This window comes from Pteronotus mesoamericanus, unplaced genomic scaffold (genome assembly GCF_021234165.1).
Source record: "Pteronotus mesoamericanus isolate MK-2021 breed Mesoamerican mustached bat unplaced genomic scaffold, CSHL_Meso_final scaffold_125, whole genome shotgun sequence".
In the NCBI taxonomy this organism is placed as follows: Eukaryota; Metazoa; Chordata; class Mammalia; order Chiroptera; family Mormoopidae; genus Pteronotus; species Pteronotus mesoamericanus.
The window spans coordinates 10,103,210-10,126,555 of NW_026555304.1; the positions used below are offsets into that span (position 1 = coordinate 10,103,210).

A 23,346-nucleotide genomic window follows, 5' to 3' on the forward strand; every position below is an offset into this window, starting at 1 on the left:
TTCTTTCTTCCCAATTTGGATGCTCTTATTTCTTTTTTGTGCCTGAATCCCCTAACTAGGACTTCCAGAACTACATTAAGTAAGAGTGGTGAGCGTGGGCATCCTTGTCTTGTTCCTGATTTTAGAAGAAAAGCATTCAGTTTTTCATCATTGAGTATGATATTGGTCTTTATTATGTTGAGCTACTTACCTTCTTTACCCATTTTATTGAGTGTTTTAATCGTAAATAGATGTTATATCTTATCAAATGTTTTTCTACATCTATTGATGAGATCGTATAATCTTTGTCCTTTGTTTTGTTAATGTGGTATATTACATTGAGTGATTTGCATATGTCGAACCATCCTTGTGCCCTTGGAACAAATCCCACTTGATTGTGGTGTATTTTTTAAATGTATTCTTGTATTCAATTTGCTAGTATTTTGTTTAGGATTTTTGTATCTATTTTCATCAGAGATACTGTTCTGTAGTTTTCTTTTCTAGTGTTAATCCTTGCCAGGTTTTGTTATTAGGGTTATGTTGGTCTTATAAAATGTGTTAGGAAGTATTGCCTTTTCAATATTTTTTGGAAGAGTTTGAGAAGGATGGGTACCAAATCTTTGTTCAGTGTCTGGTAGAATTCACTAATGAAGCCATCTGGTCCTGGAATTTTATTTTTTGGGAGATTTTTGATGGCTGTTTGCTATAATTTTTGAAAAGCAAAAAGTGGAAACATTTTCCTAAGACGCTTTCCTAATGTCAGTTTTGTGCCTTCTACACTGTGGTGTCAAAAGTATTTATTCCTTTGATCTCATTGATCTTTTCCATCTCTGTCATGGAAGAGATTGTTGTTGGTATGCATGGGTTCGTATTTTTTTTATTGTAACAGAATGAGCGCTACTGTCATGCTGTCAGTTTCCTACCCTTGCTTTAGTAACAACGACATTTGGCCTTCACAAGCCTGGTTGTTGTGACCTGTAGTCCTGTTTATGTGCCAACCCTTGTTCTTGGCCTCCGCACAAGGATTCCCACAAGGGGTCTATTTGAGATGGTGGTTTCCAGATTGGGGTATCTGTCTGCCAGCACTGAGTTTGAGACCACTACCTTGTTTTTCCCAACATTAATATCTCAGTGATCTCCAAACATATTTCCTGTTCCAGAATATTTTCCAAATTTTGCAAGAATATCTCCAAAGCTTTTTTCTTTTAAATGCATAAGGGCCTTAGGAGACGGGCAAGGGTAATATAAATTTTAACTTAGCAGACTAGAGTTTAAAACTTTAACCAAAAAATATTTTCCCTTTTAAAAAACTCTCTTTACATATTTAAGTAATTTATTTGGAAGAAATTACCACTTCACCAGCCCTTGGCAGTTTCAGTTCAAGAAGCTTTGAAACCAGTCAGCTACAAAGCCTCAAATGTTTTCTCTTTGAAAGCTCAATTTAACTTTCTCCACCATGGTGGTGAGAAAAGTGACAACTTATTTTAAAGATTCTCTTCCTTTGTTTCCTTGTCTTTCTTTTGCAGGCCATGTGTTTATACTATGGGATCTCCCATAAACAACAGGGCCCTTTTTCCATGCCAGGAGCCACCCGTTGCCATGTCAACATGGCAGGCCACAGTCCGAGCAGCTGCGTCTTTTGTTGTTTTAATGAGTGGAGAAAATTCTGCCAAGCCAACACAGCTTCAGGAAGGTACTGTACATGTGTTCTGTGCTTCTTATGTATGGCACACATGCTGGACCCAGGAACCCAATATGCAGTGTTTTTTGCAACTTTAAAGAGCTCCTTTATTAGTTGGGTTAGAATGAACATACTGAAAACATCCTGCCATAGAAAACGGTGGGGAGGATGAAGGGCATTTGGGAGCCTGGGCATGGCATGTGGGGCTCTTCATGCCAGACTTAATAATTCCTAGATTATTTCAGCAGTTGCTTTGACCTGGTGGTTTGTGGGCCTTTTGTGGGTGGTCTTGGTTAAGACTTTCTGGGCAGGCAAATGTGTCATGGAAACACCGTTACAGTTGAGTTGTCTGTGGTTTGGTCATGGAGCCTGTACAAGGTTATTTATCACACTGAGTGATAGTGCTCCTGTTTGCCAGCCCACTAGAGCTCTTGGTAAAGCATCTGTTCCAAACACTGTTTGCCCAAGGGATTCTGAACCAAAGGTATATAAGAAAGATAGAAGGCAAGTCCTAATGTGTTGTCAGGGTTTTGTGTAGGACTTACTTGCTTATTGCTATAATTAACTCTTGCGGTTGAGAGCCTAAGCATGTCAATGCCAAGTAAAATGTTTGTAATTGTAATATGTCTTCATTTAAAATATGGTGTCTCCTCTCACATACTTCCTAAAACTTTAAATTTTACAGAAAATTAAAAGTAAAAAAATGAAATAATTTTAGAGAAAATGGTTGCTAACATTTTGTTGCATTTCCCACCAGTATTTCAAATCTGTATGTATTATTATTCCATAATTGCAGTCATAGTGTATAACTTTTTTGCTGTTGTTGTTTTTTCACTTATGGTATATCTAGAATGTTTTCCAGGGCATTAAGTATTTTTGAAAACTATGATTTTAATGTGTGCATAATATTTTATTGTATGAATATATCATATTTTAACATTTTTGTATTAGACAATTTTATTGTTTCCAACTTTTTCCCTACTATAAATAAAGTTGCATTAAATTCCTGAGGAAACATTTAGTATAAAACTAGAGTTATTGAGTCAAAATTTTCAGTATGTGTAAGGCTGTTGGTATATATCCTAAGTTGTTTCCCAGAAAGGTTGTACCAATTTAACATTGTACCAATAATGCATTTTTTTACACCCATCAGTAGTTATGAGGGTCCTTGTTTCCAGGAACTTCACCCATTTGATAAGAAATCTTGAGGTCTATCCAAGGTCTATCTTGAACTTGGATTATTTCAATTATCAATGAGATTTTATATGTCCTTATATATTTTTAACCATTTTCAATTCTTACCTGTTGATTTCCTTTGCCCATTTTTATACTGAGGCTTTAGTAAGGTTTTCTAAAGTTTGTTTAGTCTTTTAATTTGAATGACCCTTTAAAAAAAATAAAGATATTAATCTCATTGTATTTGTACAAAGTATTTTCCCCAGTTTTCAGTATGTGATTTCATTTAATATAATGTTTCTTATCTATTGGAGATTTTCATTTTTATTTAGTCAAACCTGTCAAATTATTCTTTGAAAGTCTTTCCTTATTTGATCTGAGATTCATCTGTTTTGTTTTAATAGTTTTATTTAATTAAAAATTTTTCATTGAATCTTTAATCTGTTTGTAGTTTATTCTGGTCAGAATTGTGAAATGAGGACTACATTTTTTTTTTCAAATAGGAAACCAATTACTCCAAGATCATTCACTGAGTCTTTTCTAATTTGTGGTATCTCCTTTATCATAAACTAGATTTACACACATACTAGAGTCTTCAAGGAGTATTTAGTTGATTCGCAAAGTAAAAACAAAACAAATAATAGATCTTTAAAATTTAGTTTTAAAAGTAGGTCACATTTATGTGGTTCATTTACAAATGAACAAAAGGACAAAAATTTTCAATAAAGTCTTCTTTTTACTCCTAATTCCCAGTTACCTAGTAACCCTTCTCCCAGCATAACCAAAGTCTCTGATTTCCTTGTATTGTACCTCACCCTTTAGAATAAATTTGTCTTACATATAATTTAACATCTAAATATAAAGAGCTTTCTCATTATTTTTATGACTACAGAATATCCCATAAATAGATCTTTTACAATTTAGTGAACCCATAGCTCTTTACTCTGTGTCAGATAAGGGTTTTAATGGACATTTAGTTCTATCCTCCTCCCTCACCCACAGTTCCTAGTTTTAATTAATACAGTCTGGGGTTCAGGACTCATATTATCTCTATATTTTGTTTTTTATTATATCTTCTCTTATAGGAATTACAATTATTGTGTAACATCTTCATCTAGTTTCAAATCATATTTGCAATAAATATTTAGACTATTCTTGAGCTTTTAAGTATGAATCATCTCTCAGTCACCTGGGAAATGGTTTCAATACTTTTTTTTCTAGAGGGGTGGATGGATGTGTGGTATATTTTATGAACCTTCCCATATTTATGTTGGCTTTTTGTTGTATTCACTTATGAACAATCTTTGGCTAGGTATAAAACTCTTAGGACTTCTTTTCTCTCTTAAACAACTATAAACATTTTCATCATCATTCCTTCCTTAGCATTTCTAGGGAGAAATCTGAAATGAACTTTTAAAAAATTCTTTGAAAGTCTGATTTTCCTGCCTAGAGGTTCATAGAATTTTTTTTAATTTACGTAATTCACAACTTTTCTAGAAAGAAGCTAGTTGTTGGTAAGACTGCTTTTATTCAATTTTATTAAAGTATAATTTACATGTAATAAAATGCATACAGTTTAAATCTTGTTCAATGAAGTTTGACAAATACACATATTTAATTAATCAGCACCCCTGTGGATGTGTAGAACATTTCCTTTACCCTAGGACTCCCCTTGTGCCTTTGACATCTCTCCTTAAGTCATTCCTTTCTAACCTGACTCCTGTCAACTACTGGTCCAATTTCCATATTTATAGATTAGTTTTGCCGCTGCTAAAGATTCATATAAATGGAGTCATTCCATGTGTGCTCTTTTGTGTCTGGCTCTTTTTGCTCAGCATAATGTTTGTGAGATACATGCATATTGTTGTGGGTGTCAGTAGTTTATTTTTTTTTAATTGGTAAATAGTAGCCCATTATATGCATAAACCACAGTTCATTTATCCTCTTACCTGTTGACAGACATTGGAATTGTTTTTAGTCATTATGATAAATAATGCTGTGAACATTCCTGTACAAGCCTTTTTTAGGATATATAGGTTTTCATTTCTCGGGTAAATACCTAAGAGTAGAATTGTTGGATCATATAAGTTTATGTTTAACCTTGTAAGTACCTCCCAAGCTGTTTCCAAAATGATTATATCATTCCATTGGCAATATATGAGAGTCCTATTGCTATGCATCCTTGCAAACACCAGTGTTATCAGTCCTTTTAATTTTAGCTGCCCAACAGGGTATAAAACACTATCTTGTTGTGGTTTTAATTTGCATTTCTCTGATGACTAATGATGGTGAGCAACTTTTCATATTGTTCATTCTTATATCTTCCTTTGAAAAGCATCTCTTCAAATTGTTTGCCCATTTATTTAATGTGGGGTTTTGGTTTTTTTATTATTAGGTTGTAAGTCTGCTTTGTATATTCTAGGTATAAGCCTTTTATCAGATAATATGTATTACAAATATATTCTCCCAGCCTTGCCCTTTCATTTTTTATTTATACTCTATACCTTTGATTTTCAAGAAAGATTTTGTTCTTTACTGATTGCAGTATAGATTTAAATTGTTATTTAAGTTTCCTTAAAATCTTTCTTATATTTTTGATCTGTTTGTTATCTTTTGAACTTGCTGTTACAGTGTTTCTGTCTGTTGTCTTCTCATACTTTTTACTATTTTTTCATAGATGTTATATGTTCTTGTATCAAAATGGGAAGGCTAGTTTCTTAAACTGGTTTTGGTTTCTATAGTAAATTAATTTCTGAGGCTGTTCTTCCTCTAAGTCCTTAGAATGATGTTTTATTTTACCTTTATTTTTTCCCCACAGCGCTCATGGCTTTCCTCGCTGGTGTGTACCAACAGAGAGGATAAAGTCTATGAATTCTATGAATTTCTCTTCGCTCCATTCACTGTCTACCTGTGTCCTGCCTGGAACCCACTCTCTGTTCAACAGTTGAGAGGTTACTGATGCACACATCTTCTTTATCCAGGCTTTGGTGTCTTGCTGGCAATTTTCTAATGAAGTTCTGCTGGATTCACACAGGCTCTTTCCCTACCCTTTCTCCTTGGTTCCCTGACATGCTGACATTGATTAAGTACATGAAATGCTGCAATGTCAAGCAGACCCTGATACCTGGACACCTCCAGCCTCCATCACTGCCTGTAGAGGTTTACTTGCACCTTTCACAATGCCATGTGGCTCTCCCTACCCCCACCTCACCATGCCTGCAGACTTTCTAATTCATGGTTTGACCTTGCAGTTCAGATGTAAAGGCTTTGCATTTAGCTGTGTTTCTCAAACCTGAGCATTATTTGTCTTTTTTAGAAGGGAAAAAGATATATCTCATGGTTCACCATGGTTGACTGAAATTATTTGTATTAGAATGATATTTTAAAAACCATAAATGTTAAGAGTAGATATAAACTCTGTACGGTTATAACTCTTATACACCTATAAAACCAAAATAAAATTATAAATTAAGCACAGACCAAACTATTAAATCAGTAAAATTCAAATGAAAAACTTAATCTAAAGATAAATATTTGGTTGAAATGTAATTTCCCCTCACAATATGAATGTGCTGCTCCCAGCTCCATGAAGGTTCTTTGGGGAGTGTTGTGATGATCTTGTTCTTCACCACTTTTCTTCCATGTGCTGGAAAGCTTTGACTTACATGGCATGCTGTGATGTCATTTAGCCTGTGCTCAAAAAGAGTATCATCCTTATGTTCTTTTTTCATTGTCTCTCAATAATTAAAGCAGTGCTGCATGTCTCTGTGTTGTCGTATGTACTAATGCACATGCGAACTCAGATTGTTTGGCAGTACTTGTTTACATCTAGATAATACAATCGACTGGTCAAATCCAGCCCACTGCCTGTTTTTGGAAATAATGTTGTACTGGAACACGGCATTTGTCCTTGGCTACTTTGGTGCTGCAATGGCAGAGCTGAAATAAGACTGTATGGCCTGCGAAGCCTAAATTATTTACTAACTGGCCCCTTACAGAAAAGTCTTCTGACCCCTTCAAAGTCTCTCTGTCATTGTCTATCTATTTGCAGATAATAATAAAAATTAAAACAGGAATTGACTCTAAAACTTTTGTGGAAAATTTTTGTACTTCCAGGAATATACCTGTGGACCTTTTTTCAGAATTACCAATTCATCACAGAGTTAAAATAAAGTACATGCTAATTGGGATTTTCTTATGTTCATACTACTTACACATTGTATGCTATCTCAGAGCAGACTTACCAACTCAAACTGAGGGAGGATTGACAAGGAGCAAGAACTCCCTGCCTAATGCTGCTGTTCCTCCTGTGGCCACAGCTGGGTTCACCAGAGGACAACCAGGAAAGAGAACTAACCGACAAAGCTCTCTGCCAGTTCCAAAGTGGTTGTTCTGAGCAAGGAATAATGTCTCTGTACTCCTTAGAAGAAAAATGGTATGTGCATACAAAATGATACTACTGCCTTCCTAAGTCATGTTTTCTAGATTTGTAGATTGGGTTCATTCCTCTCTTTTGCACAATGCCCTTTAGAATGATGAGCTATCCACGAAAATATGAGTGGTAAAACCTGACCCTCAACTCAGTTTCTGTCACAGTACCACATCAATCTGAGTAGCATATTTGCAAGGCATCAGCTGATTTCCTGAAAGAAGCAAAACACCTAGGAGCAGCATAATGTAATGAGGCAGGTAACATGGACAAAAATGACAGCAGACCATGGAGAGAGGATGGAAATCAGAAAGCGCACCTCTGAGTCCTAGCTACAGGAGGGAAAGCACTCCTCCTTGGCTGTTTGTAGAAAAGAAGGCTAATGGTTTAGACTGTAGCCTGATGACCATCATAAGAATTTTATTAGCTGAGAAGCCACTGTCCTTTTTTTCAAGAGAGCTAAATCAAAGCCATAGATTTAGATTGACTTGTTTGGCTCCTTTATTATATAACTTCCTCAACATAATGTCATTTGGGCAGACAGAAATGTAAGCCTATGTGTTATTGTTGGCCCGTATTCCCTGCCAAAATGTAGCTAACCTATTAAGCACAGAGACCCAGTGCTTTGTCTATAATAGGTGCTTAATACTTATTTGTTGAATAAATGTGTTCTGGGTAATCAGACAGAAGTAATATGTTCATGGAAGAAGCATTTAAAACCATTAGTGGTAGTGACAGCAGTGAGTTCAGGGTCCTTTCTTTAGCTATGCTGCTGATTAGAGTTTATGCCTTTTCTCCAGGCACAAAGATTTTAAAAGAAATAAGTTGATGTAGTACATTCTTATTTTCTCGTTTGGTAATTTTTTTGTTTAGTTATATTTTTGCAGAGTCTAATTTAGCGTATTTCTACATACTAGAAAAATAAAATACTCCACTTATACTTTTCATGGGAAGCCTTAAGTAATGAACAAGAGTGACTAATTTAAGCTCTTTCCAAATGTACAAGAAAACGCATATGAACAAGTGAAAGGTGTTAAAAACTATATGTGCCCTCGCATAGGATCTGATTTCATTTTTCTATTCAGAAGTAAGAGACTGTAGACATTACTTCATCCTGGGCAAAACGTTACTCTCTGGCCTACCCAATAGACCAGCTCTCTGACATTTTCTTTCTTGATTTTGTGTGGGAAATTTCAGTAAAAAGCCAAGATTTCAGGGTCCAGACCCTCCTGTGTGCAACTGAAAGCCAATTTTTCTTCCCTCTTGATGGTTCAAAATGAGCAATGCTAATTAGACTGCTCCCACAGCATGCAACCAGAAATTATGTGTAAGGAAATGGTAAATTAAAGACATTTTGGAATGGTCATGATGAAGTGTTTTCACCACAGAGAACGCAAAGTAAAGAAAGCTTCTTGTTTCTGGAACTGAGGAAACTTTATTCTGGGCTAGTACACATACATGTGTTTCAAGGGGTAGCAGTATAGAGTGAATACTTTTCCCTTTCCTCTTCAGAAAGCCACTGGTGATTGCGGACTGTGTTCTGCTGTTACATCTCTCATAAGGATTCAAATAATGTCTAGCACTTTCTAAGTCTCTGTTAGGTCATTCTTTTCCTCGTGGCTTGCTTTTGATTAGTTCTTGCTTGCCTGCCTAGCGCTGCATTTACCATACTCGCCATACAGGGAATTCATCATGATTTCTTTTGGATAATGATGATTCTGGCAGGCAAGTGTACACAATTCTTATTGCTGTGAATTTTTATCTCAGGCTTGATATTCATGAATATTCTCATGTGGGTAAAGTACATAAGTGTACCTGTGAGTATCTGGAGTAGTATGATTGGATGTAGTGACTACCCATTTTGTACTTAAGTTCAAGGGGAACTAGGTTGTCTGTGTCATAGGACAGAATAGAGGGCGAAACTTGGAAGAACAAGCCTGGTGCCATGTATACCCTCATTTATTCATTAGCCACGAGGGAAAACCTCAAAACCTGGGGAGGTGCTAGTGTCCTCTGTTCAGTAGGTGGCGCCCTTTTACCTGGTTCCCAAAAATGATCTTGAAGGTCATTCTCTCCTGGGTCTCCTGTGCCTTAGGCGGCACCACGTAACAAGGAAGGAAACCCAAAGCCTTGCTTGTGGCATCAGTGCTTGAGAAGTGGTGGTATGACCTGGCACAAGGCCCTGGCTAGGCAGGGCCGGTGCATACCAGCCCAGGGCGTTCTTACTCTCTCCTTTGTTCTGGTGTCAGTTCCTGCCCTTGAGCAACAGAGGGGAGAACTAACGAAAGACAGTCATGCCTTGGAGTATTCAGGAAGGTGGCACTAGCTCATAAAACCAGAATGTGTAGGCTTGGCATCTAAATAGCAGTGAAAGAAAAAGAGCTGGGGTTTGCTGAAAGACCCAAGCATTGGAGAAGGAAGCCCAGAAAGAAAGAGCAGCCAAAAACGGGAGCTTTCCCTTTTTTTTTTTTTTAATCTATATATTGTATATTATAATAAATACACCATAGATATGTACACTATGTGGTGTGTCTTTATGCACTTACCAATACATGTTCTATACACATGCATTCCTATATATATATTCCTAAGCATCTTTAACTTCTGATACAAAGGTGTCCCAAAATAATGAAATAGCTTGATGTATAGAATAGATTGGCAGGAGTATGGATAGTTTGAGGTATGGAATAATAGCAGAAAGTTCTGAAACGAAGAATATTGGCTAGAGAAAGAAACGTATCTTGAGGTAGGAAAGTAGCAGGGATAATTGAGTAGAGAAATATGATATGTAAATAGAAGCATCTATCAATTTGGTGCTTCTCTGAATGCTTCATGCTGTTGTCTAACCTACAGTGGAAAAGTTTAAAAGATAAAGTCCCAAGAACAGGACAATGTCTTTACATACATTTTGTATTTAATTTATTATTAATGGGCAGGGCTGATAGGTAAAAACAACTACGGTATTGTGATGTTTTTCTCATTTTTTTTCTTTTTATAAAAAAGATGTTGGCAAATAATTAGCAAAGTTTTTCACAGGCACTGCACGAAAAATTTCTCTCCCAACCATGAACTGAATACTCCATCATGTTCTTTTTTCCCTTTCAATCTTCTTCCCTTGGAAGACAGGATCTTCAAAACTATTCATGACAGTGTTTTAGAGCGGTAAATGAAGAAAATAATTATTGTAATTGTTCTAATGCTCTCTAGTAACAAGTATTTTTAAAATTAAATTTTAGACTGCCCCCTAGGATTTTGAAAAATGACCCATATCTAATACTTATACCTACAAAAAACACAGTGATCTTTAAGGAAAACTTCAGTCCTATTTCAGAGATGAAAATGTTGCTTTGGATCTTGTAGCAGCTGACAGTATAATTATAAGAACAATATGGGATATGATATCTCTGTCTTACTAATGAGACAACTGAAGTCTAAGAATTTCACCCCCTAAATAAGTTCCAGTTTGAGAGGGTGGCATAGAGGTGTTTGGGAACTTACTGAAGAAGCAGAGGGAGGCTAGCTGTGTAGCTGCCCAGGCCTGCACAATTTGGGAGCAACACTTCCTTTGGACCCCTTCCTATTGCCCCTACCCCTCTACTCCCTGCTCATCTTGCTAATGACTCCAGGCCTGGCCCTGAAATCATCCAGTGGTGTGATGGGCTTCTAGACTCTGCAGAGGAAAAACTCTGGGTTAATTCAAGTACAGTGTGTTCTCTTTGTTTTGCAGCTGGTTTAGCAAGGGAGTCTAGGGCAAGTGGATTGAATCAAAAAGGAAAATGAAGGCATTCACTGTCTGTTTCATTGAGGATGGCTCATTTAAAGTAAACACCATTTAAATAGTCTCCAAATGGCCCATTCTATATGAAGTCATGCAGCATGCCCCCTTTTGGGCTGTCATTCTCCTTTAAATGGATTGCTTTGTGTGCACTGGTTTAATGCCATTCAAACTTAAACCCCATATGTGGGCCTCATCAGACCATAGGCTTTGGTGCACATGTGGCAGCCATACCTTCAACATTTTTTGTCTCTGCCTCTGGAGAGTCAGCCTAAGCAACAGGGGGAGGCAGCTGTAAAGACAACAGTAGTTAAGGTTTCTTCAACACTTACTATGTGCCAATTACTATGCCTTAGTGATTTCTATGTATATTATCTACCCAACCTTCACATAATCCCATGAGGTAGATACTATGATCATTTCCTTATTATAAGTGAGAAATGGATGCATTGAGAGATTAAGTAACATGTCTAACAGAGCAGGCAATTGAATCTCAGTAGTCAGATTCCATTGCTGGAATTAAGTCAGTAGACATACTAAAAAGAAATATGCTTTTCATTAATTCTCTTTGCAAGGTGGGCTTATCCCAAACAGTAGATAATCCAGAAAGTAATTCTGTTTGTCTTTGGAATGTATGCTCTGCATTCTGGGGCAGTATTTCTACCTTGTTATTTTGCCTTTTTTGCATTCTGGTTTGAAGATGAGGTCAGGTATTCCCTGTGGAATTGGGCAGTCTTCATGCAAGATGGGGCTCAGTGGAATAATCCATTAACAGGCAACTCAAAAGCCATTTTTCTACCCCAGGAGGATACTAGATATGCCCTGATAGTAGTGAACTAGTTAACCACCACCTCCACCCCTACCCCCAAAGCACTGGAAGCATGCAGTTGTCGCAGCAGTGGCTTCAGCATTCACCCAGAGTTGGGCAGAAAGCCCAGGGCTGTACACATCTGAGAAACTTCTATAAAGAATCCAACCAGGGTCTTTGGGAAGTAAGCTCCTGGCTGGTTCTTATTTGGCCCAGCCTATTGATCTGCTCCTATTTGACTGTCACTTGGTATTCTAAAAAACATTTTGCTTTAAAGGCTTGAAGTATGAAACAGTTTATTCCCCCATGAGCTCCACTAAGTAGAGGAACTTTAGGAATCAAAAAATTAAAAATCTTGAGGGATGCATAGCAGACATCATCTTCAATATTTAAAATATGGGTTTGGGTGATGTTTTCAATATATTCCCCCCTACCCCCAAATCCCTTCTCCCTCATTATCTTCAGAGAAGACTGGGAAGTAACAGTGACAGTTTTAAAATATTCTTGCTGGATTTGACTCAGATTCTGTTAACACTTTTGCTATCTTACTCCTAAACTGCAGGTCATTTAAGGTGTCTGACTTTTTTTAACTGCTAATCTCATTCCTCTCCCCTGCCACATCCATTTACAACCTCCACTGCCTTTCCCACATCACCTTAAGTGTACAGACCTTCTGATAAAGGAGTTGGGACATGATGTAATTGGGCACTCTGTGAGACTTCTCTATGACCTTGTGCAGGCATCTAACAGATACCTCTTATTCCATTAGCAGTATTCTCTATTGAAATCAGTTTCAGTTCCTGCTGTTTCCAAAAAGTCCTATCTTGTCAATGTGCTAGGTGGATGGTACAAGAACCAGAGAGGCAGAAAAAAAATATCAGGTCAAAAATTTAATACATAATGTAGGGAGAAAGCCTATTGCACATAGTGTTTCATCTCCCCCCTCCCTAGATTTATTGAGATCTAACATCATGTAACTTTATGGTATACAGTGTGATGATTTGCTATATGTATACATGGTTTGGCATAAATAACACCCCTTTTTTATTACAAAATCATAAACATGTAATTCTGAAACAATATCACAGTCAAGCATACCTTATGACACTTTAGGTAAAATGTTCAAATTAAACCTATAAATTATTACACACATATTATTACCCTACCAACCACACTCAAGCAGGCCTTACTTTTGCTGGACCCTGTATATTATGAAATGGTTACCACAATAAGGTTAGTTAACATTTTCATCACTCACATAGTTTTATTGTGTGTGATGAGAATTCTGAAGGTCTACTCTTAGCAACTTTAAAATATAGAATATAGTATTGTTAACTATATAAAATATAGTACTGTTAACAGTCACCTTGCTGTACATTACATCCTTAGGACTTATTTATCTTATGAATAGAAGTTTCTATCCTTTGAATACCTTCACTCATTTCCCCTCAATCAGCTTCCAAACCCCTGCTCCTGTCAGTCATCAGTCTACTCTCTGTGTCTATGCGTTTGTTTTTTTAGATTTCTAAATCTAAATCTGAACCCAGGTGCTCCTTGTTTGAGAGATTTTAGGAAAATCTGATGCATGAGCTAAGAGAGGCCATTCTTATGGAGAAGCCACTGGAAACAGCTTGGATAGGCCTGAAAGTTGGGTAGGGTGGGGCCTCAGGGAGTCACCTGGGCAGGGTAAACAGTGTGAGCCACGTTGATGGAGTCTCAGATATGGTGCTTGCCTGCCAGCTCTGTGGGGCAGGTTGGGGCGGGGGATGGGTTGGCTCAGAAAGGGAACAATGATTTCTGCCAGCTCGTCTGTCTGGGAAAAAGCTCCCTCCTCATCTCTTGCCCTGATGCTGGACAATTTAGTTCCTCCCTGTATGCCTGGTGCCTTTCAAGATGCTGCCCTAGGACTGGAGCTCAGAGGTCATAGATCACACTAAGTCCACATGCAGGCCCTTTAAAAGGAACTGCTTGGGATCCAGGAGCCCTTTGTCTCCCTTAGCCTCAATCTCTGCTGGTTTTTATACCCAGAAGTTATGGGGACTTTTCTTCCTGGCATAGGAACCCTGGGATGTGGTGCCTGGTTTTGGCCTGGGACCCCTCACTACTCAGGGGGGATGTCTGCAGCTGAGATATTCCTCCCAATTTTTATCCGCCACACAGGGATATGAGAGCAGCCCATTCCATGTCTCTGCTTCTCCTACCAGTCTTGATGTGGCTTCTTGTTTAATTCCCTTATTGTAGGAGTTTCATTCAGCCAGATTTCAGGGGGTTTTGAATCATGGTTGTTCTGTGGTTAGTTGTAATTTTGATGTGGTTATGGGAGGAGGCAAGTACTGCTGTCTTGCCCAGAAGTCCCTCATCTTTTTCAAAGATAGCCATTTTAGCAGGTATGAAGTGATATCTCCTTGTGGTTTTATTTTATATTTTTTAAGGTTGATGTTGAGCATATTTTCATATACTTGTTGGCCATTTGTAAATCATCTTTGGTGAAATGTCTATCTAAGCCCTTTGCCCATTTTTAAATTGGGTTATTTGATTTTTTGTTGTTGGGTTGTAAGATTTTTTCATATATTCTGAATATTAATCCCTTATCAGATCTGTGGTTTGCGAATATTTTCTCTTGTTCTGTAGGTTGCCTTTTTCATTTTGTTAATGTTTTCTTTTTCTGTGATAATACTTTTTAGTTTGATGTAGTCCCACTTCTTTATTTTTGCTTTTGCTGCTTGTACTTTTGGTGTCATATCCAAAAAATCATTACCAGTGTTTTATTCTTAAAAGGATTTACTTTGTTTTATTTTAATTACAGTTTACATTCAATATTATTTTGTATTAGTTTCTGGTGTACAGCATAGTGGTTAGGCAATCATATACTTTACAAAGTGTTCCCCCCAATATTTTCAGTACCCACCTGACATCATACATAGTTATTACAATATTACTGACTATATTCCTTATGCTGTAGTTTATGTCCCCATGACTATTTTGTAACTACCAATCTGTACTTCTAAATTCCTTCACCTTCTTAAAAAGATTTAGTAGGATAGTGCCTAGTCCTTACCTTCAAATTGCATCTTCCTTCCAAGTTATATTTTATCATTATAATGGTATCTCAGAACCAAAAGTGTTGTTTGTTTTATGTTCAAATCACTTTTAATTGATTGATGTATTAGTTTTATTTTATATTAAAAATGCACATGTTTAAAGAGTCAAATAATTCTATTGGGTTTATTATACTTCCTTTCCAAAATAGCAGTCCTCAGTACCACTACCCTATTTCTTCTGACTCAGAAGTAACCACTTTGACCTGGTGGAGCTGATTAGTTGACTTTTATGAGCATATAGTTCAATAGGGTGCTTGATTGTTCAGGGTTGGCCTTCCCACTTGGCAGATAGAGATTTAGTGTTCTTCCCCTCCCACATCCCACACCATCACACATAAGCGCTCTACCCCATTTCCCACCTGCCAATATAATTAATGTAACTTTGATTAAATCAATATTCTTTATATATTATTATATATGTTTGTTATTAAGAGCTGTGACTTGTAGTAAAACTTAGATTACATTATTATTTTTGTACAACGTGTAGTTTTTCATGAAGACAGTAATTGTCTTCTTCTTTGTTATTTTTCCTATTTTCTTGGTTTTTCTATGTATTTACCAACCCCAGACTCTCTGAAGGTTGTTTAGATTTTTCAAGATGCTCAGATTAGCAGGTTTTCTCTCAATTTCACCTTCTTGATGCAATCTCTCCCCAGGCCCTGTAATCTGCTCCAGAGGACATTGGTTACCCTCTCTGCTGGGCACACGGCTGGCTCCTAGGATTGTCCTTCTCTATCAGTCTGATGGATTGCCAGTCTCCATCAGGTTCCCTTTGCTTCTTTCCTGTGTTGGCATGTCTGCCTTCCTCTTTCTTGGTTTACTGCTTCTTTTTGCAGCATACTTTACATATTCTAGCAGCTTCTAGAGAATAAGATGCATGGGAGGTGAATTTTTTTTTTTAATTCTGCTTGTCTGAAAATGTCCTAATCATATGTGATTTTTTCCCCCTTTTTGGAAGCTTGTAGGATCTTGCCTTTGTTCTAAATTTCATAGTGATGTATCTTGATGTGGATTTATTTATACCCAATCCTGTGTCCTTTGAGTCTGGCAACTCAGTGCCCCTTAAATTTGGGGAAATTTTATGAGTTTTTTAAACTGGTTATTTTTTCTTCTATCTTCTCTGTTTTCTATTGCTGGAGTTCCTTTTACTTAGATATTGGGCTTCCTGGACTGATTTCTGTCTTTTTACTTATCTTTTTGTTTTTATTTTTTTCCCTTTACTTTCTAGGACTTTCCTCAGCTTTCTAATCTACCTCCCTCACCCCTTTTATTGGGTTTTTCTTGTATCATGCTTTTAATTTTCTGTACTTAGGAATCCTCTTTTTTTATATTACTGCAATAAATTCTCTTAACTCTCAATTGGTGTATGTTTGGTGGTTTTGAAGTCTCATTCTGTATGCATGGTGACTATCCTCTAAGTTGCTTGCTTCTATTTGTTTTGGTCTCCCAGTTTATACCAGGAGCTTTCTAAAACTGCCTGGTGGCCCTTGAATGGTCTGCAGGCATTAGGAATAGGGGCCACAAATGCTGAATGGGAGCTCTGAATGCATGCATCAAGCTTGTCACCTGTGGGCTTCATCATAGGCTTGTCATCGGAAACCTCCAACGTCAGAATCCTTAGTTGTCTTCTCTTGGGCTGGTCAGTTTTTTTCATTCTCCTGGGAGGATAAAAGCCTGGTTGCTACCCTCGCTGGTGTGGCTCAGAAGGTTGGGTATTGTCCTGCAAACTGAAAGATCACCTAAGTTGCAGGCCAGGTCCCCAGTTGGGGACATGCAAGGGACGGGCTGATCGATGTTTCTCTCACACATTGGTATTTCTCTCCCTCTCTTTCTCCCTCCCTGCCATTCTCTCTAAAAATAAATTTTTTTTTTTTAAAAAGGCCTGGTTTTTAACATTCTGGGAACCAGATAAGGGAAGATGGCTGGTACTCTCAGCATCTGATATGCATACATTCATCTAACCCCCTCAGCTGTTCCACCCACCCACCCCCAGTCTAGAGGCCCTTTGTTTTACTCTCTATAGAAAATAAACTTCCATCCCTGGCTGGTGTGGCTCACTGCAAACCAGAGGGTCACTGGTTTGATTCCCACTCAGGGCACATGCCTGGGTTGCAGGCCAGGTCCCCAGCAGGAGGTGCGCAAGAGGCAACCACACATTGATGTTTCTTTCTCTCTCTTTCTCCCTCCCTTCCCCTCTCTCTAAAAATAAATAAATAAAATCTTTTAAAAAAAAGAAAATAAATTTCCAGTTATTTTATTGGTGTGTGAGAAATGAGCAAATAGCCTGGATGTGTGGAGTAGGCGAGGCCACTCAGGGATCTAAGCCCTTCTCATCTAGGCCTGCTTAGTTTATACTTCCTCCACACCCAGTTTTTGAGCTTCTTTGGAATAAAGTGAGGTAGATCGTCTTCCTCACTACTAAGTTAAGATTCAGGTTTGCTGTGTCATTTACCACTCTTTCATCTGCATTCTACCTTCCAATATTTTGCGCCTAGTTTCACCTATGTTCTTGTAGTATTCTCCCTGTTCTTATTTGTTTATGGCTTAAAAATATCCTTTACTATCCTTTACTTGGATTTTGGGAAGAAGCAAAGATAGCCTCATGCAATTAATCCTTTATTTTTACCTGAAAGCATCGCCATTACTGTCTTATTTACTGAACACCCACAAGTCCGAAGTTTTAAAAGAAAAATTCAGTGGCTGATGGTAAATATTCCAAAATATACTTTAGAGAAAGAATGGCCAGACTGCAGGCATTTGATTACAAGATTTCAGTTATTCAAGATTTTTCCTTTAAACCAAGGCTGTTCAAAACATTTAGTCCCTCACCCACAACTTCTTTCCTGTTCTTCCATCTCTGCCCTCACCCCAATTTGCACCAGCTCTCATTGTGTTGTCCAGTCCAAGTTTCAAGTTCTTGGTGGAGCAACTGCAGGGAAGCATCAGTTTGAAGAGAATGAGATAGCTGTGGAAAAGTGAGGGAGGTGGGCTCAGTACACCTTGTCATGTCAGATCCATGTCACACTTTCATCAAGGCCCCAGACCTGTCTCTGGCTTCTTCTTACTGGCTTGAGATCAGAGTATCAATTTTTTCTAAAGCTGTGGTTTTCCTTCCAGCCCAATAGAAGCTACACACATCACTGTATTGGCTCCGGCATTACTGAATTTGGTTGTTTCTTTAAAAAAGGAACATGCCTTAAAGCTCTTACTTGTTTGTGGAAGGAGTGATTTCAAGAGTGGCCAGTCTGATTACAGCAGCAGAATGAAACTTACAAGCAAGTTTGAGAGGACGGCAACCTTTATGATGGGTTTCCAGGCATTCTGAGCATGCCCTTCTGTAGTCCTCCCTCAAGTACATTTCCTTTAATGACTTCCAAACTTGATATATATCATATTTATTCAAAGTTGATATCATAGTTATTTTTTTTCTTAAGTTTAGGCCTTTGTTTTCTACTTAAAATTTTGTTTTTCTACCTTAGGTGGTATGGATTAGTCGATTGAGTGCCAGTCTGCGAACAAAAAGTTGCTGGTTCAATTCCTGGTCAGGGCACATGCCTGGGTTGCAGGCCAGGTCTCCAGGTGGGGGCATATGAGAGGCAACCAATAAATGTATCTCTCATGCATTGCTGTTTCTTTCTCTGTTTTTCTCCTTCCCTTCCCCTCTTTCTAAAAGTAAATAAATAAAATCTTTAAAAAAAATTTTTTTATTTGATTTTCATCAGAGGAACCCTGCAGTGTATTTTCTTGGATCTAAGTTGGTAGTTTCAGAGAGTAATAAGCAATGACCCCTTTACCTCCCTGATTTCAGAATTAATTGAGAGACAAAGAAACCAAGCATATGGAGATGAAAGTCTAACCTTTATTATTGATTTTTACTGGTAAAAGGCTTTGAAAAATGTCATGTTGGCACAGCTGGCCAATATGGGCATTTTAACATTTTGCCCCTTGAATATGACATTTTATCTGCTCACTAACCAAACTAGGCAACCACAGTCATAGTTTGACTAAACTGGTCATAGTTTGAATCCAGCTCGGTTTAATCATAGTCACTGTCATGGTTGTTTAACCCACTAAAGCAAGAAAGAGAAGAATAGATCCTGCAAAGGAATTAGTAAGGGGCTGAAAGAGAGATTAGGTTGTGTTACGCAAATGGAATATGAGGAACATGAGGAGTGGAGAACTGTTCCATAATATGAGGTGATATTAATTCCCTTCAAGACACACCACCATCATTTTATAGCAGATGCTCAGAAAAAAATACTATATAAAATCAGGTCGCATGACATTCAGGTTTCAGAAACATTAAAATCATTTTCCCACCATAGAAGTAAGGAGGTATAGTGTTATAAGTTACTGACCATTTGTTCCTTTGGTAAAAGCCTTCTCTAAGGTTTGGACTAACTGGCAGGCACACCCTTGGCTGGGGTGAGGAGGCCCAACTGTAATTCCAGCCCTGTTACAAACTAGGTGGGAGTCCTTGGCTCCACAGAACTTCTCCAGACCTGTTTTTTATCTGCTCAGTGAAGAAGAGGGTATCAGCCCAATATAGTAACAGATAAAAAGGATAGGGATATAAGACCTGAACTTCCACAATTAATTATTGTAGTTTCAGAGTTGGGACTAAAACCCAGGTTTCTCCCTTCATTAGTCTCATTGTATTCTCCTAGATCCATTCTAGATGGACTTGATTTTGGTAAAATAACTTTCAGAATAGAAGTGATAATTCATTTATCCATCCATCCATCCATCCATCCATCCATTTGTTCATTGAACTGAGCATCTTTTTTCTTTTTTTATGCCAAGAACTGCCCTAGGCAGTAAGGATGAATAAGACATGTTTTTGTTTCTATAGCAGCATACAACCTATACTTTTATGTGTTCGCAGCTATTAGTGACCACCTCAACCACCACCATCTATTTGTAGCTTCACTTGAAGGGCTTCATACTGATCCCTGGAACAGATCCAAACCTCCATGGCTGCCCTGAAACTATCATTTCTCTTATGCTTCCCCTGAGACCTGGAATAATGTCCCTTCACTTGAGATGACCCACCTCCAAGAACTGGCTCACACCATCTTAGGACACAAGTTCTTCAATAGTTTAAAGAGAAAAAATACAAATAAGGTCCAGAACCATACATTGGCCTCATTAGATTTTTCTCTTTCTGTTTATAGGGTGCTTAAGCTGGCATTACTATGTAACCATGCCAATGCCGGCCTCTACCATTACAATTGCAGTGGGATCCTGGACCGAAGTGAAGCCAGAGACCTGCTCATTGAATGATCTGGCAGCAGAGAGATCCTTCTCACCTTCCGAGGCTGACTTCAGGTTTGTATCTGAGAACTTGCTGAAAAACAAACACTTGAGGGAGCAGAATGATGCACTTATTCCAAGCACTGGGAATGTGAGTCATCCCTGTGGAGAAACTAAACCAAACTATGACTAATCAAAGCAGGAAAAGCCCTACTGGAAGGGAAAAGAGAGTTGAGAGGCTGAAATGTGGGTATATTGTTTATGCAGAAAGAATAAGAAGAAAATAAGTATATATGAAATCCTCTGTGAAGTCAGGTGAAATATTTTTGTGTGTTTGGTTAAGTCAGCAGAATCTTTAGCTTTAATACTCTTCCCTCTTTCTACACTTTTTAACTTTGGATTTCATTGCTTATTTGATCAAAAAGAAGTTGCCTGTCTGATGGATTCTTTTGTAGTCCACTCTGCTGTTTTGGTTCCAGTGACTGCTGTTAGCAGTGTCTTTGTGGGGGCAGTAGGGGAGGCTAGCCTCCCTAGGAGCACAGGACACAAGGAAGCTGTCACAAGGCCACTGGGTTTTGAGAATCCTTCTGGGCCAGGGCTCTGTTAACTTCAGTAGCAATTGCTTCTTTTTCAGAGTTGATAAGAGAAAATCAGTTTAAAATTTTTAGAAATTAGTATAGGCCAATTTTAGTTTTAGTTTTGAGGGTCAAAGGGAAGAAGGGGAATGCACATAATAGGCACAAGAAGTGTGCTAATCATGCAGTGTGACATTATGCTTCCTTCTAGGGCTTTTACATCCAGCTTGGTTTAATCATTTTTCCTATTTACAGGGGGTCACTAAGCTCGTATCTTCTGGTGGAGAATGCCCAGAGTCAGGGGACAGATGATTTGTTCATCTTTGAAATCCAACTAAGATATGTTCGTAATACAGATTCCTTTTGTGTTGTTTTGTTTTGCTATGTTGCTTTTGCTCTTACTACACTGACTGTAGTGGTTGGTGTTTTTAGAAGAGAAAGCCATTGAGTGCTCTCTTATAATGGGCATGTCTTATTGCCTGCTTTTTGCTTTTTGGAGGAAGGAAGGTAATTTCCATGTCTTGCTCAGTAAGTTCCATATTTTGGACTATATTCCCTGAGCTATGCAGAGTATCGTAGATTGCTAATGGGATTTTCCTTGTGTACTCTCAAGGGAAGAAGAGAATTGTAGACAGAAGTGACATATGTTATTTTCACATGGGAATATTTAATTGCTTGTGAGACCCTCTGGTGCTCTCTTTCCCTGTCACTGAGATCACACAGCCTCATTTTGAAAGTCCCAGCAGCCAAATTTATAATTAGTGAGGACAGGCATCCTGGAGAGTCACTTGGTCCACAATGGATTTGGTATGAGTGAGAAATAAAACTTCTTTGGGTTAAGCCACTGAAATAATGGGGATGTTTGTTATTGCAGCATATCCTAGCCTATCCTGAATTGATACAGAAGCCACTGAATGTTTGAAGTTAGGGAAAGCCTTGATCTAAATGTCATCTCACTTAGTTCTGAGGATAAGTTTGTATGGTAGATAGGCTTTATTAACTCCATTTTTAAAAATAAAATAATGATAATGAGACTTCAAAGAGCAACATGTTCATATTCATGTCCCTACTGAGTTACAAAACCTGGATTCACATCTGAGTTCAACCCTCTAGAGAGGTGATTCAGAATCTTACCTGGGGACTCTAAAAAACTGTACATTACATCCATGTCTCACCCAGAGTCTGATCCACTTTCCATCCAGGGATGTCACTATTATTGATTGGAATGTGTGATGTTGTAACAGAAAACAGAAATTGAGAACACTTCCTCTGAGCCTGAAGGTGCCATCCCATTGACTGGGTATGTTTCTTTGGGCAAACCCGTACTTTCCTTCTCTGCAGAATAGTTTTCTAGGGGTGGGAGTGGGGGTTGTGGGGGGAGTTTCTCAAATTCTCCATGGTAAAGCAACACTGCTCTTCACCTGCGGCCTCGGGGCTGATTTACTGTTAGAGGAGGAATGCAGTTGGAAAATATGTGCCGGAAGAAGGCTAGGGGAAGGCAAAGAAAGAAATTTGTTTTTTGTCCTTCTAGATGTATTTGCAGAGATCCTAGGCAGGGGAGTGGGCAGCAATCATTTCCTGTATATTCTGTCTGCTGCCCACAAGCAGTTGAAATGGCTATTTACTCTTCCGCATCCATAATTGCGAACGAGGAAGACATGGCCAAATGAAGTGGGGATTCTAGGAAGATAGGATATCTGAATCCCTGTTAGAGTTTATGGGAGAGGGTAAATATAACTCCCTTGTCCTTCTGAGCTCAGAACCAACTGAGAAACAGGAGAACAAAAGAAAGGTTTTATTATTGACAGAAGCTGGACTGAGGGAATACTCAGGTGTACAGTGCTAATTGGCTTTCTAATACTCCATTTCCAGTTTAGACAAACTTCTCCACCCAGCTGTACCACTGCTCGCCTCCACAACAAAGATGCACACAGCCTGCCTACCAGCCAAAAGCACCCCCTCTGTGGGCAAGCAGATTTGAAAAGAGAAAGTCCAGAGTGACCCAGCCAATCAGATCAGCTGGAGAGAGAGAGAAGGGTGCTACTGCAGGCAGGGAAGCTTGTCCTCGTATGGAAATGTGAGGCCTGGGGGTGGTGGAGTCCCTCCCACATTCCCTTCCATGTCTGACATGCTATGACTAAGTTTTCCCTTCATTTATCACTGTGCTTGTCCATCAGAAATGTACTGCTGATAAAATAATAGCTTACATTTGTTTAATCCTTCCCTGGCTGCGTACTTAACGTGTGCTGTCTTTAGTCATCAGAGGGTGACTTTGTGTTTTTATCCATTAAATCTCTGGCTCCACACTAAGTTTGCCAACAAAGGTGCTCTGAAGTGCCAAATGCAGTGGTGTTTTTGGTTATGTTCACATCTGGTCCCCTTGCCTTTCCCAACCCCCCTTTCTACTTCAATCCTTCCTAAGACCACTAGTTCAATTCACGTAAATGTAAGTTTTACAGAGGCCTTATATACCACAGGCTTTCATTTGCCTAATGTGTTCATCTGGGTCCCAGAAATTTGGCCAAAGCTTTGGTCACTGAACTTTTGATCACTGTTCATGTGGGCCAAA

General features: G+C 38.4%; 1 protein-coding gene across 2 annotated transcripts in view; it reads left to right on the forward strand.

The window, feature by feature from the left end:
* The window catches only part of AOPEP (aminopeptidase O (putative)), a 402,502-nt gene that overhangs the window by 61,409 nt on the left and 317,747 nt on the right, over window positions 1–23,346 (forward strand). For both annotated transcript variants that reach the window (XM_054588087.1, XM_054588088.1), the window contains exons 3-4: window positions 1,506–1,672; window positions 20,124–20,277. In XM_054588087.1, coding sequence (XP_054444062.1) covers window positions 1,506–1,672; window positions 20,124–20,277 — 321 coding nt within the window. The remainder of the gene's footprint in view (window positions 1–1,505; window positions 1,673–20,123; window positions 20,278–23,346) is intronic.